We start from the raw sequence: 27,945 nt of genomic DNA, 5'->3' as shown, positions 1-27,945 counted from the left end.
GAAATGAACACAACATTCTTAAAATTGTTGTGAGTTGCCTTGTGAATCTGAAGGATCATATCTATCTCTGTATTATCTGTAAAGGATGCTTTTACAGACCTTGTGTTTTTGGGACTTACTTGTTTTTTCTGTATCAGACAACAACTAACTTAGAAGTTGTAGAGATTGTTCAGCTAATGTGCAAACACCCATGCTTCATAATGGCATAAAGCATCTGGTTTTTTCACTTTATATTGTAAAGAATGCGTCTCTGGGTTTTTTGTTTTGGCTTTAAAGAGTGCATCATTAAGTATTGTGCCAGAAAACCTGATTAAGACACTATTCTAACTTCTAAGTTCATCTAAAACAAGCATTCATTTGACAGCTTTAAGAAGATGACAAAGAGCTTTTTTAAAATAACATTTTAAAATCAAAGAGGTAAACCAATTCTATCCTGCAAGAAGAAAATATTATCAATTTGTTAGACTAGTTTGACACATATTCCATCAACAAAAGAATGCAGATTGTCACAACTGTCTTAAGCAGTGAACAGGAATGAGTTATTCAGATGTACTATCCTTTCCTTGATAAGAATTATGCAAGTTATTTCACTACCACTGCATATGATGGCACTGCACTGACAGTCTCCTGGTTCCCCAACATCCACAGCAGCTGCAATTTTGCAGTTTCCAAAAGAAAGCTCCTGAGCATGGGCAGTACTGGGCTCAATACTCAGAGAAAAATGACATACTATAAATTTATTGAACTTTCCAGGAACTTAAAGGTTCTTGTTTTTTTCTTTTTTTTTCTTCTTCTTTCTGTTTCCTTACTCTAAGATGCCACAAATAATCCATTAATAACTTAGTGGTTTAAGTTCCCTTTCTTGGTACTGTCCTGGGGTACAACGCAAAATGTGTATTCGATCACCATCTGTTGAAATGTGGGAGGGGTGGTGATCCTTATCTCTGTGGGAGATATCCTCTGCTGATGTGCCATCTGATAAAATCAGGGGGATGATCATCGTTATCTTTTCACAACCCATCCTTCCTCCAGAAGATATATTCTGTTAATGGGCCATTAAATCCTATTGTGTGACTAATAAGCTTACACCATCCCACTGGGAGATGCTCCAGCCAGCAGGAAGAGCCAAGTCTTTCCTACCTAGATAAAAAACTGGGGTTTGGAACGTCAAGGCAGCCCTTTCCACTGGATCCCAGAGGAAAGTCAGACCTTTTCCACATCATTACTGGACCTTCGGAGGAAAACTGCACCTTCTACAGGAGCACTGCTTCAACAGAACCACATCTGTCACTGCAAGAGGATGCCACCATTTAATCAGACTGCTACCAACACCCTGACAGGGTGTCAGGTTGTATTCTGACTCTGTCAGTGGCTTTTCTTTTGTATTATTGCATGTATTTTATTTTTTCTCTTTTTTCTTATTAAATTGTATTACTGACTTGGAGTCTCTCACTGGTTTTTCTTTCAAACCAGTATGTATGGAAAGTGCTGCCAGCAGCAGCTTCTCAGGCAGTGTAGATGATGCTGGTTGTGCTCTCCAATGGGATGAGCACCTCAGCACTGCACTGCATGGCAGTCACCACTGAGGAAGCCTCTGTGCCTCTGCTGTGCCATGGATATCATCACTTCAAAGGATTCCTCTTTCCTTCCCCTGCCATGTCCTCTGGTAGCTTGGATGCTGGCCCTTTTTCCAAACAGTCCTCACTGCGGCCATAGTGGCAGATGGAGGAATCTGGGGAGAGGGAGCAGACATCTCACTGCTCTCTCTGCATGTTGGTGCCTCTCTCAAATCACTGTTTCATTCCCTGCACAGCAGCCCAGGTAATGCCTTAGTATTAGACTCACAGGATACCAGAATTACAGAGGCGGAAAAGGATATGAGTAGCTGGAGGAAGTGTTAATATAACATGTTTAAAGCAGGTCTTTCTGTCATCTTGCATCAGGCAGCTGTCAGTAACCCAACAAGATTTAGAATTTAAAAAGAAAAAAATGAAATCATGCTTTTTTTTGTAAAAAACTATGTTAGAATCACCACACAGAGCAAACAACATTCTGTGCAAGTATATGTGGTGACACTTCCTCTGGGAAAAGTTTTAATTTTCCCTTTGTGATTTATCCACCACTCAAAACTCCACATCCACCCTGGCCTTCAGCTGGTGCCAGTTCACAGAGTGTCCTGTGACATAATTTTCACAAAGTGTTTTGTGACATGTCTGTCACCAGTGCATGTCATGAGGCTTTATAACATCACCTCAGCTTTCCACTCTGACCAACCTTCTCCCAGCTATACTTCACACAGGGAAAGAATTTTAAAGAAACAAAAGAGGAGTCAGTCACCTAACCTCACATTTGCAATGCGTGGCTGCAGCCTGAGCTGAATCAGAGTCCTTTGAAATTGAGTCATTTTGTCTAGTTTGCTCTAATGTGATAAGCTAGATAGAAATTCTATATATTATTACACAGAATTATTTCAAACATGCAGCTAAGATAGAAGCAGAGTCCAGGGAGGGCTAATCTGTGCCTGTCAGCCCACACTTTAATCACATGCCGATTACTTTGTTAGTCATCTCTTCATCAGTGCTCTCAACCCACTCCTGCTCCTCCTGCAGTAAACTTTAATTAACCAAAGAAACACTGGAGTTACTCACTGAGAATAGAGAAACAGAAAAATGGAGGAGCTGAATGCTAAATGCCTGTCATCACAAGTGAGAGTGAATCAGTTTGAAGGTAGTGGAAAAGACAACTCTTTAAACCCAAGCAACAGGAATTCCTGTCTGTAAGCAAACATTTTGAAACAATCCAAAAGGAAGACTTCTGTACCACTGAAATTCTGTGTTTCTTTCCTGGGTATATGTTTTGGGTTAGCAGCTGGTCTTTTACAATAAATTAAACTGAGAAAAAAGCAAATAGACCAACACATGAATCACCTGCTTGGAGAGTTCACTAAAATCACTGCTCTTCATCTGCTATGCATTATCCTCACTCTGCTGGGACAGCTGTTAGCTAAAAGTCAAAAACAAGCAAGTCACACAATAGCAATGTTTGTACATTGGGCTGAGCCATCAGTTCGTTCTAATTTTAGTGAGCTAGCACTGATCCTTCCACGGTAGGTAATTGTGCCGATTCCCACAACAGTAACAGCATTTGTCACACCACCAGCAAGTAACATTTGAGGTGTTATGGTTTTGTTGTGCTCTTAGGGATAATAATTAACCTTCGATGGAAAGGAAACCACCACAGGAAAGGATGATGCCACTGTACAACAAGTTGAACAAGTTGACTTGTTCATGACTTGCTGAAGAGAATCCATGACAGAATGAAGGTGTTCTCCTCCTGGATCAACATCCTTGCATTAGCACTGCACTCTTCCCCACCACACCAAAGCAGGCAGCATGAGATCTGGAAGGTGATTAGTTACTCACTTGCAAACATTTTCATATCAGTTCCAGAGTGCCAAGAACCTATCACATGACCTTAGCTATCAGGTGGCATATTGGAGAAGCAAACCAGACCGCTGGATTTTCCAACAGCAGCCAGTACTGTGAGTCACATGGAGGAGCTGTGCTTTGGACAAAAGCTGCCTATTAGCCTTGCATGCTCATGAGGGATTCTGAGCAGCATCCTGCACCCAGCATGCACCTGGCACATTTGCATAATTTGCAGTATTAGAGTAGAAAGAGGATTGTGAAAACAATGACTGAGGCAATATTCAACTCCAAATGGATGTGCTGCTACTAGCCTACCATAGCAGGCTGCTGACAGAACGAGCTCTAGATAGATTTGTCGCATCTCTTGCCTGGTGTCCCTTCATTCTTCTCTTAACCTCTCTATTACTCCATTAACGATTCTCCCAGCTTCTTTTTCCTCCCACTTTTCACCATGATCTACTCAGCCACTGCACCACTCTCTCCCTCTCTCCCACTCATGATGATGCCTCTCTTCATGCCAGTGTCTCTGCTTCAGCCACAACAAACCATGATCAACTACACCAGGATCCTCCTTTTGACAGCACATACTGGCACATATATGAAAAGACAGTAAGAATCAGCCTCTTTTTCGTCCATTTGTGGAACCATCCCACTTCTTCTGGCCCTCACCTTGCTGTCAGTCAGCCACTGCTCTCACGCCTGATCATGTGAAGACACAAAAGATCCTAATAACTAGGTTTGAGAGGAAAAGGAGCAAAGCTTTACAAGAGCTCACCATCTGGGCAGTACTTGGTATAGAGCTGTCACTCAGTGCCAAATTCACATGCCAAGTCAGATCTATCATTACAGAGATGCCTGTGCACATGGACTGTATTCTCAGCTGAAGCAGGACAAATCTCAAAGAATTAATCTCCGTTTTCACACATTTTCATCTCAGGCAATGCTGTAGAAGCAGTGTCCCCAATCTAGCATTTCAAGATGCTATTGTGGCATCCCAAACAGCAAAGCAAGCCGTAATTTACTCTTATAAGCCAAGGGTAATGAGGCACAGCTCCTCCCAAGCACACTGCAAAGGGCAGAAAGAATCTTTCCCTGTTACCCTTAAACAGTCTCAGTTTTGCTGGAGCAAACTGTCATCTCCCTTCCCTAATCAACCCCCCCAGAGTGGCAAGTGCACTTGGCCACCTCTGTATTTCAGTCTAGGAAAAGAGAATGCCTGTTTGCGTTGGCACAGGAAGGAGGCTCAGGCAGGCACGCACAAACTTGCTGACCTGGCACAGCATTCAGCTGTAACACACAACCGCTTTCCCAGGCAACTCATTGTTAGCGTTTAATTGTGAACGCTGTAGAAACGGCCAAGGGATTTGGATGGAGGTTATGGGAAGCAAAGCATGATCTGGAATGCTGTTCTGCAGTCTAGAGAGCAGTTGGGTAAAGACAGCAGAGGCTGCCTGGGTAAATGGGGAAGGCTGGAACTAGCACCATGCAACAGCCTGTCTACAAGCACAAGTAAGACAAGATCGCCACAGAAATCAATTTTCATACCTACTCTCACAACCACTATAAAAAGTATATTAATCACATCAGTAATAAATCATGTAAGGATTGCATGATTGGATTCAGGGGTGAAGGGAGCAAAGAGAAAATTCATCTTGCCTATCACAGTCCTCTTCTTTTCATCTCTGAGGGACCCTTAAGTCCCTTTTGATACCCACTTCCTACTGAGAGCTGTAACTTACCATGTCACCCAGTTGAAATCCTGCTTAGGATATTAAAAAACAAAAACATACGCTTCTCAACAGAACTCTCTGGATTATTTAGTTGGTTTTTAGAAATTAACAATAATAATGCTAAAACATCCAGCAGCCTAATTATCAGCCACTTCTCATTTATATTCCCATTAAATTCACAGCTGCTTTGCAAAGAGACAGGCTGCTGTATGAAGACTGCCTTGAATGCTCTCACCCAAGCCGCTTCAATGTATTCCATGGAGAATGACAACACAAAGAACTCAAATGCCTGCCTGGTGTTTGGCAGGTGCCATTGGTGTATGACACACAATTCAAAAAGCAAACAGTAAGAATGACGTGACGTTCTAAAGTGAAAAAACAGGGTATTTTATTCTTCTCATGGTAATAAAACTGTTAATTTTCAAGTATCCTCTGACCTTTTCACCATCCAAAGGAATTTTATTGTGATAAATCTGCCAGCTTACCTGTCCTGTAATGAACCGTGGCTGAAAAGTGGGGAACTGTGAACACTGCAACTGCTATTGAGGGGTGCGGGGGGAAGAACTGACAAGCAAGGTGTCTGTGAGACTGGCACACTGCAGATAGGACCCCGAGGTGTCACAGTGCCATCTTCCAAAACTCACCCAGCTGGGTTCCTTGGCAGGAACACCACAAAAAGAAGAAAGACACTTCAATTGCATTTTCTTGGCTTTTAAACGTGCTAAATTGATTGAATATGTGTCAGCTTAATGCAGTGAGATATTTCAGCATCTCTAAAATACATTTGCAGGTGTATTTCTAATTTGCAAGGACATTCTCATGCCAAGCACCATGTGGGTACTTACCTGATGCCACAAATCTACAGCAAGAACGATCTGCATCGTCTCAGCTAAGAAATGAAATCGTTTTGCTAGACAGAACTAGGCTGATTTCAGACAAGATGTTATAAGGAAGCACAGAGAGGTGTATTATACCTATGGATTACATAGAGCCTTGGTATAACTCAATCTACCAGTGGTTTAGCCCTGGAACTATTTGTTGCCTGTAAGGTGATCTATAAAAACTGATGCAGTTTTTACAAACAAATTCCTGCCCACTGAGATGCAAACTGGGATTCTCCCATCTTTTTCACATTTATCAAAAGGCTTCCACTGTAAAATTTTAGGTACTGCATATTAGAGCTGGAATAAGCCAGATAACCTAAGGACAAATAGTCTAAATAATGAACAGACACCCTGAGATGTTTTGTTTTCCAGGATCAACTAATCACACCTTGCCCAATAGCTTGATTCAGTGTCTCCAACAAAAGTGAGAAGCACAACTGAGAAGCATGACTGAGATATTTTCAAGTAATTACATTTTCACAGCAAGCAATTTTATCACCATATAAAATGAAGTTGTTTCTATCCCCTCACACTACCCATACTAAACAACCAGAAAAAATACAGAACATGTGAACTACTATTTTTATAGCAGCCCTCAAAGGTCAAACACAACCTTTGTATTCAGCTGATGTTTGCCTATTCCTGATTTCTAATAGCAAGAAAATGGGTTATTTGGGACATATTTAGTTTAAAGGTTCTCTTAAACAGACTCTTCAAAGCCAGCCATATGATAGCAAACAAAACATACATCTAAAACATTGAAAATCTCAGTTTCTGAAGACATTGATTGTGTTCAAAGAAGAAAAGTTTGTCATGAAAGAATAAGTATGGAAAAATGATGCTGGACTCCAGCAGAATACAAAGTAAATACAAAGAAAACCTGTTTGGCAGTATTAGTTGACATGAGAGGTGACAATGCCACACTTCAGGGTTTTAAGAGGTGTAAAAAAAGCCTCCTTATTACAATCAGGGCTGCTGCACTGACAGAAATACTCCCATTACATTTATCTGGAGCAGAGGTTGCTATACTTTGTGCACAAAGATATTGGGGCAGGTGCAGTTTATAAACAACAAAACAACACCAAAGTGCAAGATGCAGGCTTAAATAATAATTTACATTAAATCTAAAATGAGAAAGAAAATTTGCACTTACCATTTGAGGGATTGGCCAAAAAGTCAACAAAATTACATTGAAATATGGGAATGTATAATAAGCCTAACAGCCAGATTCAAGTTTGGATTCAGTCTAGAATTTTGCAGGGTTGTTTTTTGTTTTGGTTTTTTTTTGGTAGGGTAACCAAACTATGAGGAATATACTTATTTTAAGTTCTGTTTCTAAGTCTATCAAAAAACCTCTGAGTTTCATGAGTTTCCAACTAAGTTCAGCCAACATATACAGGTTACTGATGATACAAACTTCATGAATTACATCTGGTTTCATTACCATGCAGCTCATAAACCACAAAGCAGACCAAAAGCACGTTTTCACAGAATAATTTGGAGTCAAGTTCCAGAGCTTTAAGATTTTGAACTTGGAAATCAGGAGCCAAACATATGTGAATTTAAGGCAGTGTGTTTACTATCAATGATGTTTCCTCTCTTGCATGGCTATAAACATTTGGGTGGCTTATTTTTGAGACAGGCGATGAAATTAGGTTCAATGATTCTGTTTGCTACAAGAAAACAAGATATTTTTATTTACAGGCTTATAACTGAGTGCTCTGGGAGTTCTCCTGATAAATGCTTCACCAGCTGAGTCACAGTGCGCACAGGATTAGTCACGGCTGAGGAAGTGTCCCAAGGTTTCATTTCCAGATTTACCTGATGTATATTAATTTCTCCTGTGAGCAGCAGCTCTCTGAAGATGTGTGCTTCAGAAGCCTTGGCTCTGTCATCGCCCCCACGTCACCACAGCCTGGAAGACGAGGGCCAGGGTGGCAGCACACAGAGGATGGCGATGTCTGCAGCCGTGCAGGGCACAGGAACCCTCGCAGCCCGTACACCAACATATGTTCTGTGGGCCTCAGCAGAGCACAGCCTGCGTCACGCTCACTTGACGCTATTTTAGGCGACAATGGATAAACTAAATGACTTAGCTGAGCGACCCAGCACTCTCCTTTCTTTACATGCTCCAGCAGAGAAGCCTGAGCCACCCGCAGTGCTGCTGTGCCTCTGAGCTTCTACCCGCAGTGTTCCCACTCTACACATGGGGAGCAAGGACAAGAGGTAAATAACTTTGTCCAGGGTTTAATTGCAAATCCCTGGTAGAATAAAATCCTTTCCAATACCTCAGGCATCCAGGTTTCAAGTCACCCTCTCCATGAAATCTCTAAAAACCCTCTGCCTGAAAAATCTGACCTGGATCTTCCATGAGAGCTGCAAATCACTGCCTTTGCTGCATCACCAAGCAAATACGAGGCACCTCTGTTACCTTTCCTCACAAGCTCGAGCAGAGTCTGAACATGGGTGCATGCACAAGCTGGCTGCACGTCACTGTTCTGAGAGACTCACATGAAGCATAAGGAAGATCAAACCTGCACACTTGAGCAACTCTGTGAAACCAGAAACGCAGGATTCCTAAATGGCTAAAGAGTGTAACCAGCCTTTGAACCCTAAGACAGTTGTGTTTCTGCACCTTAGCTCCAGTTTTTACACATAAGTTGAATTTAGACATGGAGAACCCTTGCACTGGTGCCCACATCCTCATGCTACCTGTGTGAAAGACACTGCTTTCCAAACAGGCTGTTCACATTCTACCCAGGGGATGTCTGCATCTTGCTGCATCTGGAGACTTGTCCCCAGCCAAGTAAACTACAGAAACACTTGAAGTTTCTATCTTAATGAAAAAACATTGAAAAAAAAAAGAAAATGGTAAAGTAAAAAATATTAAAACTGCACATAAAAGCTGTTATTACAGAATTGGCACCTAGATAAACTTACAATCACTGTTAAATACATTTTTACACAAAAGCAAACCACAGTGAAGCTGCTCCATGTTGACTAGCATTGTTTGTAGCTTTGAAGACAAATATAGAGGTCAATGTGTTAATGAAAATAAGCAGCTCCGTGAGACAGTTCTGTTTCTTTTGAGGTGAATATACATTTTCTCTAGTTTAGCATATCCATTGGGTGGGTATATGCTAAACATTGGCTCAATTTTGCATTTCTTCCTGCAGCAGAACACAAATTGTTAGCTCTCACCTGTAGGTTAAACCATGCCTAGTTTCCTTCCTTCTATTATTCTGTACTCTCCTTCCTCTCTTCCTGTTTCTGTGCTAAGGATACTGACATCTCCTTATGACAAAATTTTCCTCCTTGCTTTAAACAATTTCTCCAATAAACTAACTGGAACTTTCAAAAATTTCTCAAATCAACACATTTTGGAAAAAGCTTCTTTGGGCCTTGACAGAGTTCTTTAATATCATGTAAATGTAAATATGTTGTTTGAAAGCTTGATGAGTTCTGAAAAAGAAGTGAATCAATATCTACCAAACACTCTGTACTAAAATTACTTGTATTATTAATACAACTGATGACAGGACTAGTCCACAGTGATTTACAGTTTCAAAACCAATAATGTTTCCCTGCTCAGGTCTATACAGATGCCCCAAAGTGAAGGAAGTTTATTTCCCAAGTGGTTCCACTGAAGAAAAAAAAAGGTATTAACATAGCTGATCTAATACTTCAACCACTTTGCACCACAGCTCCTGACAAGATCTCCCTCAAGGTTAGCCTTAAAATTATATCACAGCCTAATTCTGCCTTGTTTTACATTAGTCTGAAACCATGCCTAGATTTTATTAACTTTGATTCTGTTATTGGTTTTACATATTATCCAGATTTAACTTTTAATATGGTTTCATGGTTTGAAAAGCATCATCATCTACTGGTAGGGAGTTTTTAGTGCAGCAGGAAATGGAATTAGGAGAGATCCACTGATTTAATTGAAGATGCCACTAAAAGCGTTGCCAACTGCAAATATCCTGCTCTTCTGACTTCAGCAGTGATCCTGGGAGGAGTGTGGAGCAAACTGTGGTTCATGTACACAGCAACTCTGCTTTAGAGGAGTCTCTGATCCAGAACAGGCCCGCTGAGGGACATCACATCTCGGGGTGCATTACCTGCCTATAGACACCAACACTATCAGTAGGATTCTAGCATATGCAATAATTTGATATGGTAATTATGCTGTGTTGTGCCTGCCAAATGAAACATCTCTACCTTTTCCACTGCTGCAATGCATATTCAAATCACCAAAGTAACTAAAAAAGGAGAAATGTACTATAAAAACTCATCTAGATATATGCCAATAGTATTTCCTATGCTCACCATTCTGATTTACCAGGCAGCTACCATCTTCATTCTATTACAATAAAAGGGAGGTAGAGACCCCAAATAAATGCCCTAAATCTAGGAATACTGGCACCAGGAGCGTTAGTGAAATAAGTCTGCTTGCAAATATCCCCAAAAATGAAAAACGCAGAAGAAAAAAAGCCCTGTTTGAGTTTTGCACCATAATTTCTCTCTGTATCTTAAGATACCAGTGTCATGACTCACTCTGGAGATTTGAATTGCTCCCTGGGCGACATGACCTTCTCATACCAGCTTTGTTCCTCATGCTAGCAAAAACTGGTCATCCACAAATGCTGAATGAAGAAACTTCCTTATTAGTCATCTCTGGATCTATAAAACTAATACCGGAACATGGTGTTTAAACAAGCCCACTGCTGCTTCAGGTACGTGGCCTTCCAGCATTTCAAATCTAAATAGTTTCATCAGGTGTAGGAGGAAGGATAGAAAAAGAAAAAAAGTTAGATATCTAAGTCATCTGCCTCCAGATAAAATCTATGGATCAGTATTCCCTTCAGCAGTTTGGATCTATATTTAGGTTTTTATGTTTATATTCCTGACTGGCAAATCCCTTGGCAATTTTGAAACCAATGCTTTAAAAAACCCCCAAACTTGAAAACCCACCGAGCCTTCATAATCCGACGGCTGAGCTCTCAGTTGCACTTTAGCTGATTAGCTGTCCATCCTTATGTATGCTGTAAAACACTGTGATTCCTCATACTCAAGTAAAAACTACAAATCAAATTCTCCTTTCAAACACAAGAACAGGTATTTGTCTACACGTGGTCTTGCCTGAATCCCTCCTGAAATAGTTCAGTATTTTCCTGACTGTGTATAAAACTAAAAACTCAGAGCAAAGCACATGCATCTCACTAATTCATGTTACAGGCATGTTGCCTCATTCAAAAGACAGTGCAATAGTATCCAGTCATACCCATTATAACGGTCACTAACAAAAAATGTCACCTTGTTCCCATGGATATTTTTTGTTTAAGCTCTCTCTGCTTGTAACAGTACAGGCTCAAATTCCATTGAACAGCATATTCACCCTCTCACCAAATTATGTGAAGAGGATTCACCAAGATGAGGACAAACATCCCCATAATTGCAGGAGACCTAATCAGAATCCATCATCTGTCCCCGAGTCCACAAAGTACTAAGCTAAGTGCTAAGTGTTCCTGCAGATCTAAAACTTTGGAAAGACTTCAGCTCTATAACTACACTGAAGAACTGAAACCTTCTCACATAGGAAGCTTAGCACAAGCAATCAAAATCCTCATGGAAATCCTCAATCCAGCATATGAAACAGCGCAAAAAAATTAACTACACCTTTTCCTCTTTGTTATTAAGAGAGGTAGATAGCACTGCACTTACTTTCTTTTTGAAAGAAAAATTTTTAAAAAAACATCCAACCAAACCCCTCCCATAGATTTTTAGCCAATATACGATTAAAAATTATCCCAGAGCCCAAACATGGTGTTGACATCTCTGTGTGAACAAGAATCCAAATCTTGTTATATCTCTAAATTACCTATATCTTACTATACCCTTGGCAACCTGTTATCCTGGTTTCCCATTAAGATGGATACCGCAACACAGTCTGTTTTTATTAAGTTTAGAATTTAAAGAAATATCCACCAGTAGCTCCACTATTTTTTCTTTCAAATGACACATAAGTAGGAACATTGATAAAAATAGTTCTAAATGCCCATCTGATATACTCTTCTTTTATTGGGAGTCTCTGCAAAGTGTTATTTGCTGCCCAAGGATCCAATATGACTTCATCTGTAGACAGCTGTAATGACATGCAAGACAATTTCTGTAAGAGACATTTCAATTTCTTTTTCTGAGGAAACATCTTTAGAAGGATTTCCAGTTTCTCTAAGTGTTGGATCAGCTGTAGGATGTAAGACAACACTCTCTGATTACCAAACACTCTGATTACCAGGAACAGGATGCTAAACCACATGAAAGCAGTCTCGCTGCTCAAGTAGTGACTAACATGATGTAGAAGGAATGTTTAACAAGTTCCTTCATGCAGCAGGATGGGTGAATGCCATCTCTCACCACTACGTGCACACTCCAGAAATTCTCTCACTTCAGGAAAATGTGTCTGAAAGTCTGTCAGTAGAATGAAGGATGGAAAAGTTTGGAACAGCAATGCACATATTTTGCATTTTATGTAAATTGTACATGTTGTTGTTTATATTGTTAAAGGAAACAATGTATGTGGATTCTACAGCTACTATGGCATAATTAACCTTTTTAAAGGTTCATGAACACTACAGTTAGCAAAAATAAACTTAGCATAGTGCAGAAACAAAATGTTAACTGCTGGCAACTTCTAGGTTCACAGGACAGAAATACAATGTGGCATGACAAAGTCAGACTACAGCAGTCCTTGATACTGCTCTGTGCCAGTTAATCACAACTTGTTTCTGCATCCGTAGAATGCACTATTTGCCATGGACTCCTTGAATTCTAATTTAGAAAGAGAATTCTTCATTTTCTCACTGGATTTCATTTGATATTCATCAGTTCTATGTGGCAGCATTGTTTAAATGCTCATTTCTATGACATAAGGTATCTCTATTACTCCTTGTTCTAAAGGAGGGCAAAGAAACAAAAGGTACTGAGGTCCAAAGGTGTACACTTGACTAATTAAAATTTCGATGTTGTTAACTTCAGAAGAGGCAGAAAATAATCAAAACCCTCCTTATAAATAACACTGTTTCAAATCTCTTCCTATTTTTGACTGCCCCCAAAACTACTCGTATTGCCTAAATAACACTGATCAGGAGTGGTAGCTCTTCCAAGCCAAGATGCTATGAACTTTCAAAACCTGGGAATGTATGACAGTTCCTAAAAGCAATCTATCTCACCATGCCCGTGTGGTAGCAAAGTTACCTCCAGATAAATTTGCGGCCAGTTCTCAGCTACAATTCCCATGGGCAATCAGCTCTAAGTTTACACTCTGAGCTTTTATTCCATACACAGATCTATATCACTCACAATATGTAAATACCCCTACACAGGAGAATAAACCCAGTTCTTTACAGGGCTATTCAGTAGCCTTTTTGCAAGGCTCTCTTTCTCTTCTTTCAGCTCACTTTCCTTTAAAATTCAGCAAACAGCAATGCAGGACCCACAAACAACTGCCTATTTTTAACTACACATTCTTGGTTACTGTAAGTCCTGTGTTCTGAGCAGTGCTCACACCAGGCCTGTGCAGCTCCTGTGGGGGTGGACCACCAAAGACTGACTCTGGCATGGAGCTGCAGCTGTGGGGCACAGCAGAGCAGCTCAGCAGCACCCAGAGGCCACACAGCTCGTGGTGGGCGGCTGCTGAGCAGCTGCCACTAACCCCAGCCAGTGCGTGGCACACAGCTGGCAGCAACCCCTTTCTGGGGAAAACACACACAGCCATCACTGCTGTCAGCTGCACCTCATATCCCCTCCCCTCTCCTTCCATGTGCTCATTACAAGCTGCCCTCTCCCTGTGCATACAATGCCCTCCTGTTTGTCTACCTTCACTCTGCAGGACTTGGGTCTCCCCCCCACAGCAGCCCCACAATCCATCACAGCAGTCTGTCTTGTTCCTGACTTCCCAGGTCCCTCCCCACACACAAACCAAAATACCCCCACGCTGTTCCCATATTAACCTCAAGTTCCTGCTTCCCAAACCTCCCACACTGCTGGCTTGCTGCTTCAGCTCCTCTCCTAATCCTCCCAGGCTCTTCTACCCTCTGCATTGGCCCTTGCTCCCTGCTTTCCAAACTTCCCTTCTCAGCATTCCTGCCACTCAAAAACCTTCTGGACCTAAGGAGTCTCAGGAGCACAGTTCCTGGCATCCCAAGAAGAAGAACTAGCATGTCCAGCTGCCTTCTCCTGCAGTGCCCAGGCCACCAGGGCTGAAGCTCCCTGACACAGATGGCAGAGCACCTCAGAGAAAGACTTGGAATATTGCTCCCACCCAAAGGCTCACACGAAGCTGCAGATCCCATCTGACAGTCTGTGTTGTGTAGGCCTGATCAAAACCCAGCAAACAGACCTGCTGCTTGTGCCAGTAAACGATCACACTGGCAGGCTGTCATTTCCCACGTAAGCTGGCATTCTCACAAGCTGTCAGTTGCAAGGGAATGGAAATCCAAGAGTCTCAAATCCCTCTGAAGTGGATGACATCATAAAGGATGCAAGTTTTCAGTCCATTCTTCCTAAATCTGATATTTTCTCCTTATCCCCATGCTTCCCCACCCTGAGTCTTATTCTTAATCGAGTGTTGATTCACTTTTCCTCCTCAGTTTTAGTCACTGTGCCTTTTTCACCAACAGGACATAATTTCTACAGTAATTCAGAGTATAGAACATGTATGAACTCTCAGTTTCTTTGCTTAGTACCACAATTTGTATTGATTACCTGGACTGCAAAGAGTGAAACTATCTTCAGGAATGCAGACAATACCTGACTTCCCTTCCACACAAACTTCTGTGTAAGCAGGCATTGAAAAATCTGACAATTAAGCCGAATTTCAGGAGAGTAAAACGGCAAAAATGACTTAAAACATCCAGAACTTCCCTGAGAAATGTTGAGCCCATGCTTTAAAGCAAAGAGACACTTGAACCTCTCAACAGTGTAGGTGTGTATTTTAGTCAAGCACCTGGGCAAGCAGAATTTCTTTCTATAATTGGGTTTTATAAGAGCCAAACTGCTGAACTGCTAAGTTCAGCCAGACTCAAACAGTCTGCAGAAAAAAAAAAACAAAACAAGAGCAAGCTGTAGAAATAAATTTTGCAGAAGCAACAACAACACAATGCCTCATAATGGGAAATATTGCATAATTGCATCTATGGACAAAGTTGAGAGTTCTGCTTGTATTGAGAAGTGGTAACCTCCTCCCCCAAAATAAAGCAAATTAGAGACACAGGACAACCGAACAAAAAACCCCTGCACCTTCAGGAAAATTGAAATATTAATACAATATTTTCTTAACCCTAATTAACATACCAGTAACTTTCAAGATTGACTTACTGCCCCACTGACAGGGCAATGCCTGCCATGCAGGCAGCCTACCAGAAAAGCCTAAAAATATCCAGTGTCTCCATTCTGGCCTAGACTTGGATTGCAATTTCTGTCATGAGGACAGACCGGTTTGTTTGCAGAAGCCAATTTTTTTGCTAGTGGCTAGGCCTCTGTTCTGAGCACAACAACACACCCATACAAAGCTGAAAAACAGGACATTAAATCACTTTGACATAGTAACATCTTCACAGCATTGGTTGCTGCTCAGCACTCGGATTTCTGATCCTTAACTGCTTCAGGACTTAACTTCTAGGACTGAAGAATGTTGCAGATTTAAGTGTACTTATTCACCAAAGCACATCCACGTTTCAAAAGACTATATTGTCCCAGTTACCTTCAAAAACAACTTCCTATATATGTTCCCATCATCTGGCCATAAAAATCACGCAGCAGACTGTAAAAAGGAACATTATGGAAGGTGGAAAAGAATTGTGGACCTGTAGCAGAGTTGTTTCCCGAGCAGCCAGTTAAACACGGCTGGCGGTGCAGAAGTTTTGCGCAGCGCCACTACCACCTCCTGGACACGCCAAGCGTGGCTGCGGGACCTCCAGCGCCTCTTCCAGCCGCACATCAGTTTGCCTTAAAGGCAGGCAGCCCCTTCCAAGGCATGCCCAGCTATCCCCGGCACTGCAAACCTCACCTTTCCAGCCAGATGTGCCGTTCCCGGCTACCCAGCGGTGCTCTCTGCTGCCCAGCACGGCCACAAAGGCTCCAGTCGCACCAATCCCACAAGTACAGCCAGGTCAGCTGGGGAGCTTCCCACTGGGAATCACAGCTGAAAGCCCCAATGCTAATGGCAACAGAGTTGGTCTTTGGTAAAAGCCAATTAAGTTGCCCTTTTTTTTTCCTGTTGCTAAGTTATATATATTTGCTGTAAGTAATGCTAATTTGCAACTATGTACGTATCTATCCAAGCAGCAAACATTTAATGAACTATAAAATATACTTTTTAAAGAGTGTAATCTGTAAGACAGCAGGAAGATGTCCTCCTTACACTCTTTGTCCTCACTATAGTATAAAAGAGCTTCTCTAGTCAAACAGAGAAAAAAAAGTCTCTATTTTTGGGTGAAGATAAATTCAGTTATAAGGATGCAATTAATGAGAATTTTAAATTTGTATGAATTAACGATCAGTCGTTTCAAGATCTGGCTTGTCTCCCTATATATAACATATATATCTTATAATGTTGGTGGCTCTTCTTGAATGTCTGCATATTCCATACTCCATACTCCACTATAAACTACATATCTATATAACCATAAAACTACTTCAATATTAATTCTCACCAAACCTTTTATAGAAATAAAAAGCCTCTTTATGCTTGCTCTTGCTGATGCAACGACAGAAGTGTTCTCCTTTTTGCTGTCGCTGCCTTTGGAGATACTATATGGTGGGTGCCTTCACAGTCCCTCTCTGTCACTTCGATCCTACAGACACAGCACAGATTTCTTGTCCTGAAATGTGAAATTGAAACTGATTGTACTAATGTCCATTCTAATTGATAGGTACGCTCACAAAGTCATTAGGATTGCACTGTATTGGAAAATTTCTACGTGTTTCAACAATTACTGATCTGGCCGCAAAGTCTTATGAGAAAATGTTTCCTTAACTATTTCTAGTTTATTACTGCATAGTAATGAAAATACCAAGAAGTTACTGTTGCTATTTTCATTATTACATTTGGCCTCATCAATCATCTCTAAACAGCGTCCAGTAATTTCTGTAATTTAATTATCAAATCATGCACCAAGATACAGAAATGTGTTTCATTCTGGGTCAGGATGTCCTCTGAGGACACCAAGTGTCATAGAACACAGTAGATATATTTTCCTCATAATATATAATAAATCCAATGAGTGAAGTCAGTTTCCTGGGCGGTGACCATGAGGGACAGGATGTTTGCAGGAGACACTGATCCTCCTGCTAATATGAAGAAAATTTTGGGGCATCTGCTTAATTTGCCTGGCTCACAGCCAAATTAATCACTGGCTTTCCACTAGAAATATATATTTCTTCCTGCAACAGGCTTGAAGAAGCCACTGAGCTTTTCCCCTCATTTTCCTCCTCTGTTGCAGGACGAATATTGAAATTTACTCTCTTCTAAATAGTTTGGTATTGTTTGCATGGTTCTGATGATCGTGGAAGTAGCCAGAGGGTGTTGCTGTATTTGATATTGTCAGAAACAAAGATGTGAGTGAGCAAACGCCCTGTGTGCAGGCAGAGTCAGGAAGCCCTGGTCCCCCAGAGCAGTGTGTGCTCCGCCGTGGCTCCCCGAGCTAACACCGACAGCAAGGTTCTGACGGGACGGAACCGCACAGTCCCAGGGCCAGTCCCAGCGCCGGTCCCGGTCCCGCCCCGGCCCCTCAGCCTCGGCCCCGCCCCCTCGCGGGGCTATGGGCGGGGCGCTTCCCCACGTGACCCGCGGGCCGCGTGACGCGCTCGCGGGCCGGTAGCCCACGTGACCGCTCTCGCGAGCGCCGGCGCGCGCCGGCCCAGGCCCCGCCCCGCGCTGCCCCCCCCACCCCCGGCTGCGGCGGCGGAAGGAGCCGGAGCGCAGCGGCCGCGGCCTGACGGGACCCCGAGCGGAGCCCCCGGCCCGGGCACGGCCCGCACCCCGCACCGCCGAGGTGAGACCGCCGGGTGGGCCCTGCCGGCCCCGCGCGCTGAGCCCCTGCCCGCTCGGAGCGAGCCGGGGCCTGGGCCGGGCCTGCCTGGGCCTGGGCCTGGCCGCTGGCGCGGGCCCTTCCCAGGCCCGTGTGTTCTCCCGCGCTGGTCCGCCCGCCCCGAGCCCATGGGCAGCCCCGGGAGGGGCCGTTCCCGCGTGCCGCAGAGGATTTCGGTGCTGGGGCTCGCGGTGTGCGGCAGCCGGAGGGCACACACCGCAGTGCGCGGGGTTGGCTGGGACGTGCATTCATTTTCTAAAGAGCCGGGGAGTTGCGAGGCTTGCTCAAGGCCCCGCTGCCACACGCGGTAAGCTGTGCGTGTACAGGCACGTGTTTCAACCTTCTGTTCCTCAGAGGTCTCTCGAGAGCAGCCAGAACTACACAAAAATTAAATGAGCGGGTATCTGTAGTCAAATTACTGAACAAATACTCATCATTGAAACTTAATGAGCCGTGTTTCCAACATGTTAGTAACAGGTTTTTTTGTTGTCATTTCATCTCACTTGGACCACAAGGCAGCAAAGCTGTTGTTTTGATGTGCGGCTGTGTGTGTGTGTGTTCCTTGTAGATGTCAGAAGACCTTGCTAAGCAGTTGGCCAGCTACAAAGCTCAACTCCAGCAAGTCGAGGCAGCCTTATCTGGCAATGCAGACAATGAGGATTTACTGAAACTGAAGAAAGACTTACAGGTGAGAACTTGAGGGTAGGTGAAACATCAGGGCCTTTTACAAGTGTTATATCTTTTCTAAATATTTGTTCTACAACAGAAATAGATACTTGGTGGGTTTGTAACTTTCATTCCACATAGCTTGATGTAGTCCTGGTAGGCTTAGTTTGGAAAATCCCGAAGTATGGCCTATTTTAACTCTATTTTTTTATATAAGTAAAAAAAGATGTACTGATTTATACAGCAAACTCTTTTACTATAAACTTTGCCCGGAGAGGTGAAAGATATGCCAGTGCTGTCTTTACTATGTGCTGGGTTTTATTTTTTTTTTACCTGAAGCACTTCTCAAAGTCATTATGTTTTGTTGCTTTTATTAATGCTGAAGCCTGATGGGTTTGGCTTACCATGATGTTCTTACTGAGTTCTCAAATAACTTGATCCAGAACCTTCTCACTCATTAAATGCATTTGCAGTGTTAAAAGCTTTGGAGTATAGTTCTGTATTCCTTGTGCATCTGAGTCTTTATTGTGCTTCCATATAAGAAAGGAAAAGAGTTGCGTTTTTCATTTGTCACAAGATCATAGTGTGTTCCTAACAGCTAAAACCCATTTCTGGTCCTTGGGATGTGGTTTAGTGACAGGAAGGCCACCAGCCTAATTTTAAATGTATGAGTGGTCTTCTAGATTCTTGTGCATATAAAGACACATTGGCATATAGCAAATCCCAGCAGTGCTGTTAAAATCTGTCATGAGAGTGCAAGATACTGCTTCATTTCTGTTGTGGATTGCTTTAGCCATCAGGTGTAAAAATATATAAAACTACCCAGTGCAAGCTTCAGTGACCACTGCTCTGTATGGAAATAACAATAATAAACTGGGGCTTCAAAACCAAAACACAAGTAGTGCCTCCAAACAGTGATCTTTAGAATTCCTTTTAAACTGCAAAGGCTTTGTGCCCACAAGGCACTTTATAGATCATCTGAATGTGCTCTGTTGTACACTGTTAAAAGCATGTGTATATTTTTATATTTTTAAAATGCACAGCAAAACCCATATGGGATGATATTTCCGATACCAACAAGACCTCGGCTTTGATATGCAGAGATCATTGATGTGAAAGGACAACTTGCAAACTTTTTAATAAAAGCTTTCTGCACAGAATGGGGAAGATCTTTACACTTTCGTCCCCAAAAGGTTTGCTATCCGTATGTTCCACCTTGAAAATGACATAATGTTTTGCAGACTTGATATATGCCAACTAAGCAAACAGCTGTAAAAGTGGGTTTGATGCATCAGTGTCCCAACTAAACAGCTTTCTGTCTGTTCAAAAGGATGATTACTCTGTAATTGGAACTTCTTTTTCCTGTTATAAATACTGATGCATCTTGTATACTTAGATTATTCTTGAGTAGCAAGATTAAATATTAGAAGAAATTGTTAGAAGTACTTAGCTTTTCACTTTTCTGTTTATCAAAGCATTTCTAGGACAGTGTCTGTGCACCCAAGAACCAAACTTACCTTTTCTAGGATTGATAGCAGCTGTCATCTTCTGTAATTGGAGATGAGATCTGTGGGTGTTGTGCTCTGGAGTGTAGAGCTCTGTCTAGTTTTGTGAAGACCAGTTGGTCAGGAAAAATCTTGGCAAACTAAGTAGTGTTCCCTGTGGGTCACACCTCCTTATCACGGGGATGTGGCACCAAGCCATGTTGTTCAACCTGTTTGGCTGTACTGAGCTGCTGTGGTAGTCCAAGTCCTGCTCAGAAATTTTCTTGGAATGATCTCTTCTCTTAAAGACTCAAGAATTGTCTCATTGCTTGCAATAAAATTAATGCCTCTGTCTTGTGAGCTTAGCATACAGTATGTGGATATCAGATGATTTTTACCAAAAGTTTGTTTATTTTAATAGCCTGGTGTGTAAGGGGCTTTATGAAATTCAGAGGATTCTTGGTAGACTTGTCTGAAACTATACATATCCAAGTTCTAGAATAAGCCATCTCTTAGGCAAGAATTAGTCAACAGTTTGGTGTTACTGGTAGTTGCAATACTTGAAACACTTGTTTTCAGGAGTGGCTTGTGCCTGATGTGATGTATTTGACCTGCTGAGAGAGATACTTGTCTTAAGCCATTATACCTCTTGGATTTGCAGAATACAGCTACCTGTATGTTGAGGAATAGTTTGGGATTTTGCACTTGGGAGGGAAAATTAGGCTTATGCTGTATGTTCTCAAATTAGGTAACTTGATAATCAAAATCTGTTGTGCTTCAGCTGTGGTATTAGGAGAATGGTGAGCTAAGTAGTAGAAGTAATTGTGTGTTCCTGTGCTCTCAGTTGCTACTGCTTGTGCTCACTGGAGTACTTATTAACCAGCAGCTTCTCCAAAGCAAAGAGCAAACTTTTATTAGCTGTTGGAAATTCAGACATTAATATGCTGCAACAGTAACAGACTGTTACCATGCTAGTGGTATAGTTTATCAGGTAGAAGTGCATCTAAGTTTGTTGTATTAGCTTACTTGGGAAGTGCTTACAATCCTTCAGGTTCTTAAGGGATGATGAACAGCTCCTTTACTGCGTTTTCCTGAGTCTTTGTATGCCCATAGCTGAAGTAAGGTGTGAAATGGGGAGGAAAGTTCAGGCTGCACCCAGCCTCAGTTGATCACTGTCTGTAACCCTCCCCTGACTTAAATGTTTATTCTTTGTTAGGAGAGTGACAATGGTTCATGCTGAGGTACTCAAAGAACTGAAGAATTTTTCTTCTTTAGGGCCAGCAAAATTTCTTTGCATTATACAGAAAATTTATATGGCCCTTTAGGTGCTGTCTCCTTTAGCTTTTAACACTAGTGAAAAAAGAGAAGTCTTGCTTTCTTAGTCTTTAATGTAACATTTACAGGAAATTGGGAGAGATTTTTGCAAGCTCCTGCCTGCAAATGAATAATATGTAAAGGAAATGGGAAATTTTGTTACTTGGGCATCTTGGATTACCAAGGGAAGGCCTGAGCTCAAATCTCAAAGTCAGGGAACTATCAAAATGACTTGAGGAAACCAGTTCTTTAACGTGCACCTGGATGCTTTCTGACAAAATGAGAGCTCTTCACAGCTAGTGGGTTCTCTGCCACCCTGACTCTGGATGCTGCAGTTCAGCCAATGAGAGAAATGCTATAAAAAATAATAGGCTACTTTTTGAAAATTTGAGGAGGGCATGGGCAGCTTTACAGCAGTACAGTGAGGACTATACATGTTTTTATCTACAATTGCAATTAATGAGTTTAATTAAATTATTAAAAAAACAAATCAAGTGTAACTCACACATCAGTAATGAATATAATACAATAACTTAAAAAAATTTCCAAACTAAAACCAATAAGCTTGGGGTAAAAATATGCATGGTAAGAGGAATCTGAAAAATTCTTCTTTGTGGGTTTTTTGTCTTTTCTAGGAAGTCATAGAATTAACCAAAGATCTCCTTTCAACACAACCCTCGGAAACTCTTGCAAGTTCTGACAGCTCCGCCTCGGCCCTGCCCAGTCACTCATGGAAGGTTGGGGACAGGTGTATGGCCATATGGAGTGAGGATGGACAGTAAGTGTAGAAAACTTCTCTAACAGTTACATGAAATAGTTCAATGGTAAGAGACTTTCATTCAGTTTGAATTGACCAGGATGGCTAAAAACAAAGAGAAATTAGGAAATAAAAGTAGTAATAAGTGTCCTTGGACTGTTTATTAAAGGTCAGTATTTTAGGTAACAAAGAGATGGGGGGTTATTTCATAAAAATGCCCTTTTTGTCACTAACCTTCTAACAGTAGGGTAGCTTTTGTAAATTACCATTTGCAGATGTAATAAATGGCAGATTGAAAGAATTGGTCAATTAGGACAGTCTTGTAAAGCTTTTGGGATGTGTAGTTCATAGTTTGTCATTGCATTCATACATATGTGTCACTAATTACTATGAAGAAAAATTCTTGCTGTATCTCAGTTTGGGCCTCTAGTTGGAAATTAATTTTAAAATTTTAATTGAAAATGTTTGGTTTGGCTATAAAATAACTAACTATGTAATGTAACTATAGAATTAATCAACATTTTGGGTTTGGTCTCCTATATATTAGCCTGTGTAGTTCTGGGAACTCAAGCAGATCATTCTGACTCCATAAACTTTGAAATAAACATTTACAAGTTACTTTTCATAGTGCAAATGTTGCAGCTTTAAAAAAATAACTGTTTGTTGCAATTGTTACCACTTAGAGAGAGGCTCTTATTCGATGAACTTGCTTCTCTTAACAATATAGTAACAATGTAAAGATTTTGGTATAGGTGTTGCTGTCTTAAGTAGAAAACGAATCTAAAAGTGAACAGTTCTTCTGTTTATTAATGAGCAAAATGTCCTTGTGTTAGAACTCAAAGGCAGAATCTCTTAGGTCATTCTTTTTGGTCTGATCCCTTGGTTACAGGATGAGAGTTTAGGCAAGAGTGTGTCAGAGTGTTCACTGAAGTGCATCTTATTGGACTTAATTGTTCTGCTTTTTTTAGAAAACCCTCCTTCTGTTACAGTATTTCTTAAGTGAGCAGTTTTTCGTAAAGAGCCAGCCAGACTTTTGGGTTTTCGTGTGTTTTCACCTAACTCATCTCAAGATGTTGGCCCACTGAAAACACACGAGAAATTAATTTAGTAAATGTTAATTGGAATATTTTCTGGGAAACAATTAATATTTTTCCTCTGTTTGCTTTAGATATATCCTTTTGCCCTGAAGTTAGACAGTTATTTTAAATATTTTGGAAATGTCACTTGTCTCTTTTATTTTTCCCATTTTGAAGTCAGTTTACCCTACACATAAATATGAAATGGACTGATTTCTGTGAAATTTTCAAAATTGCCATTTTAAATCAGTAAGAAAACTTTTAAGCTTTAAAGTATTGAAGAGGGAATGTTTTGAAAGCTTCAGTTTTTCTCAATTCTTTGTCCTATGGAGAAAAATGGAACAAAAGCTTTGCATTTCTAGAGCTCCTCAATGAATGCAATATTTTTTTTTTCTATCCCATGACCTGCAGAACTAAAACCAAATCAGGGTGGCAGACTAGATTGGCCCCAGCATTAGTCATTAGTTGTGATAGCTGTGAGGACATTGCTTGTTGAAGCTAAAGGTCCAGTACAGCAGATTCCAGTCTCTGTACCTGTGTCTCTTTGACCTTAAGACAATAATCTCTTGGTTTGATTTGTGTATTGCCCCAAAAATGAAGGCTGGCATCTGCAATTTTTTCACTTAGTGGCATTAGCTGGCTGATGTAGGTGTTGAAGGGCTGAGTATTAAAGCTTTACTCACATGCTTACAGCCATGATATCTTTACAGGTGTTATGAAGCTGAGATCGAAGAAATAGATGAGGAGAATGGAACAGCTGCAGTTACATTTGCTGGATATGGCAATGCTGAAGTCACACCTCTGTTCAACCTGAAGCCTGTGGAAGAGGGAAGGAAAGCAAAAGAGGACAGTGGCAACAAACCCATGTCCAAGTAAGTAATACACAGGCAGAAGTCTGAATGCTGCTTTGTGGGTTGGCTGTTTTTTCTTTTTCTCCCTCACCTGTAAAAATTGGTTAATGAAATAGGTGGATTTGGTTTGTTTTTGTTTTAAATTTACATTTACTTAGTATCCTGCTGTGTCTAACACAGGAGAGTATTTGTAAGGGCTGAAAACTATTTTTTCACTTTGGAAAAAAAATTTTATGATTCTTTAGTGTTTGTTATAGCCAGTGATCCTGTCCCTACAAGGAAGGTGCTGCATTGTGGCATAGATTGATTCCTTCAGCTTCCTTATCTTCACTGAAGTAATCTTTCTCCTTTTCCTTCCATCCCTGTCTAATAATTGGTAGCATCAGAGTCCTGCAGACCTCCAGAAAAGTCTGGGCTTTTCACTCCAATGGGTTATTTACATTTTCCAAACGAGATGTTTCTGAAATGTAGAAGTGCTGATAGGTCCCTTTTCACCCAGAAATGAACTGCACCCAATCCCATGGGTTGCTGTGTTTGGCATGGGCTCCTCAGGTGTGCTGGTGGTTGTTGTTATGCCAAATACATAAATAAGGTAATGCTTATTAATGGAAAGATTTGGTTTGGATTTTTAGGTTTTTGGGATTTTTTTTTTTTAACCTCCTAGAAATGATGAATATTTACAAGCTTTATTTCTGTAATTTACATCTGGAAAACTAATGTGCATGCCTGACATATTTTAGTTTGTTACAGGAAGAGACACAAACATAAAATGTGGGATTTGTTTTTTGTTTTTTTTCCTTTTCTCCAGAAAAGAGATGATAGCCCAGCAACGAGAGTATAAAAAGAAGAAAGCTTTGAAAAAAGCTCAGAGAATTAAAGAACTCGAACAGGAACGAGAAGACCAGAAAGTCAAGTGGCAACAGTTTAACAACAGAGCCTATTCCAAAAACAAAAAAGGCCAGGTTTGTTTACTTTTTTCAGTATGTGAGTAGCAACAGGACATAGACTTCTGTGCAGTACCTTGGGAGAAAGGAGGTGGTTTTTAAAGGCATGCAACATGCAGATTTGAGTGTCTTTGGGATTCTGAAGTGTGCATTTTTGTATTTTGTGCACTTCAAATGCCTGTTTTATTACTGGATTGTTTTGGAGGAGTGCTGCTCCTAAGAGGGTGAGCCTGCACTTGGCTGGGAGAGCTGGGCTTGCATTAGTTGCCAGCTGGTGTTTGTTGGAGCCAAGAACCTGAGGGCCCCTCTAAACCTCCAAGTCTGGCTTCTTGCTGTGTTTGTGACCCAGCAGACAGTGCTGAGGACGTGCCCTGGAACAGCAAGTGCAGAGCAGAAAAGGTAGCGAGGACATTAAAATCTTACTCCATTTCTGTCATGGCTTGACCAAGAGCTGCCAGACATAGTGGTAAAACTTCAGTCTTTCTTTTGAGCAATTATTAGAAATGCCCTTATGAGAGGTGATTTTTATTCATTATTGGCCTGACCTGAGATCCTCAGTACCACAATCACATCCAGTATTGAGGTGCCAGCAGTTCCCAGCCCCATTGCTTCACTCAGTGACAACATATCACAGCTGAACTGGCTGTTAGAAAGTGTGCCCATCTGTTGGGCACAAGTTGAGAATCTTGAAGCACTTCAGATGGTAATGACTGCTTGTTTTTCTTCTTTGTAAAATCCAGATAGTAATTATTCAGAAATGGTGTTTTCTGTTTTATTTCCAGGTGAAAAGGAGTATTTTTGCTTCCCCTGAAAGTGTAACTGGCAAGGTTGGCGTTGGAACATGTGGAATTGCAGACAAACCTATGACACAGTATCAAGATACCTCTAAATATAATGTCAGGCATCTGATGCCTCAGTAACAGGTGAAAAAGGTGGAGCTTCATCTCTGCAGGGCTTTACACTTACCTTTTTATCATTATATTTTTCTAAAAGTAAATTATTTGTTGGCACATAGTGAGTAGTCCATTTTGTCACCATCACTTTGGCTTCAGCTGATTTGAGCCTTAAATCTCCAGGTATTGATTTGAATCTCCCCAACCATTAAACTTTTTGTAGCAGGTAATTGCAGCATGAACTGCTGTTACCTGTTACTTTCAAAGCAGCATTTGTTTCCAACTTTGAATCTTTCATTCATACCAGTAGTGAAGGGTCTTTTTTCCTTTAAAAAAGTGATGGTATAAAAATGGCACCTTAAGAGCCTCCCTGGTTTCTGTAGTCACAGTGCTGTCTGTGACATGCTCAGTATTACAGAGCTGCTGCAGCTCTGGGAGAGAGCTTACATGTCACACGGAATTGCTAAGGAAGTCTAAATGACTCCCTTACAAATCCACTGCAGATTGATTTGTACAGCTGTAAATGAGGGCAGAACAGGGCTGATAGGATCTTTATTACAAATGATCACTTATGTTCCAGAAACAATAAATTTGACTTAATTCCAGTCCAAATTTCTTGCGCTTGAATTTAAGCAGAGGAGATGCTGTTTCTTGTTGGTTGTTTTTCTTTGTTCGTTTGTTTTATAAATACTCATCAAATTATAATAGGAAGTTAATGAAATGTAACCAGAAAACCATAGGACAAGGAACTGTACTTAAGAGTCCTCATCCATCCCCAGGGATCAGAGCTGGAGTGTCACTGGTTGTGCTGTGGAAAGGAGCTGTCGTGTCCTCCCCTGTAGATGTTGTAGGTGTGTTGGTACAGTCACAGCAGTGACAGCCCAAGCCTGGGCCCCATCCAGACAAGGAGAAGCACAGCAGATACAGATGCCTAGATCCCATTTAGTTGTGAGTCAGTAAAGGTTAGTTGGGAGTTTCTGTCCTCACATAACTGACTGGCCCTAGCGTCCATTGTACCTTCAGCTCTATTACAGTGCTGCTGAGCCCCTTCAGTTTTCTTCAGGAATCCACGTGTAAAAGCTCTTGCATTTTTGTACTCTCTGTGATTTGCTTTCCTGCGTTCCTTGTCTCGCACTTACGGTAGTGATGCCACCTCTGAACCCGTAATGTGTTTAAAGAAGTTAATGGGTAGCCCTGTATACAATGTAGATATTATTTTTGTAAAATCTAGGGCTGAGTTAATGGACAAGAGTACATCAGCTATTTCCCCCATTAAATAAAATGTGTGTCTTGTCCATTAACCCTGACCATTATTTCCCTGTATATTATGTTAATGTAGCTCATTTTGTAAGTTGTTAACTAGATCAGGTCACGTCAGCAATTGTTGATGCACTGATTGGTGGAAATGTCCATCAGTTACCTGAGTCACAACTCAAGCTAAACTCTACAAGCAGTAGTTTAGAATCCATACATAGAAAAAGGTTCTCCCTATAATGGGAGAAGGTGATTTTTATGAATACAAAGTGTGTTAATTTCAGTTTTGTATGTTTAACTTTTATTAAATAAAGTGTTTAAAATCTGCTGGATATATTTGGTGAAGTGGAATTATTCATGGGGGGATAAGGGTAAATCATCAGGACAGGGCTAAGTACAGCAGAATCTGCTGGACAGAATGTAATACACAAAAGTGGCTTTGAAGTACAACACCCTCACTGCAAGATGAAGAGATTGCTTAATTCCTCATCTTCACTGGTAGTAGGGGGTTTAAATTTTCTTTTGCATAGAAAACAAAATAATCTGCTTTTAAGAAGGAGAATTTGTAGTGC

General features: G+C 41.2%; 1 protein-coding gene across 2 annotated transcripts; it reads left to right on the top strand.

Annotated features, from left to right (window-relative positions):
* Nucleotides 1-17,956: 17,956 nt before the first annotated feature.
* SMNDC1 (survival motor neuron domain containing 1) lies at nt 17,957-27,705 on the top strand. Of its 2 annotated transcripts, none has more exons than XM_014872474.2 (6): nt 17,957-18,098; nt 18,703-18,822; nt 22,234-22,376; nt 24,142-24,303; nt 25,091-25,244; nt 26,009-27,705. In XM_014872474.2, exons 2-6 carry the CDS (start codon nt 18,703-18,705, stop codon nt 26,144-26,146), a joined length of 717 nt encoding a protein of 238 aa, XP_014727960.1. In that variant the 5' UTR covers nt 17,957-18,098; the 3' UTR covers nt 26,147-27,705. The 2 variants fall into 2 exon arrangements, with proteins under 2 accessions (XP_014727960.1, XP_014727961.1); XM_014872475.2 differs by lacking the exon at nt 17,957-18,098 and adding an exon at nt 18,180-18,441.
* Nucleotides 27,706-27,945: the final 240 nt, after the last annotated feature.

The sequence above is a fragment of the Sturnus vulgaris genome, chromosome 8 (assembly GCF_052056855.1).
Source record: "Sturnus vulgaris isolate bStuVul1 chromosome 8, bStuVul1.hap1, whole genome shotgun sequence".
Lineage (NCBI taxonomy): Eukaryota > Metazoa > Chordata > Aves > Passeriformes > Sturnidae > Sturnus > Sturnus vulgaris.
This window is presented reverse-complemented; position numbering and strand designations above follow the sequence as displayed.

Excerpts from the sequence above, each read along its gene's own strand:
- SMNDC1 (XM_014872474.2), top strand. The coding sequence starts at position 18,703 with ATGTCAGAAGACCTTGCTAAGCAGTTGGCCAGCTACAAAGCTCAACTC. Across the intron at positions 18,823-22,233 it reads AACTGAAGAAAGACTTACAG|GAAGTCATAGAATTAACCAA; the intron begins GTGAGAACTTGA and ends TGTCTTTTCTAG. Across the intron at positions 22,377-24,141 it reads ATATGGAGTGAGGATGGACA|GTGTTATGAAGCTGAGATCG; the intron begins GTAAGTGTAGAA and ends ATATCTTTACAG.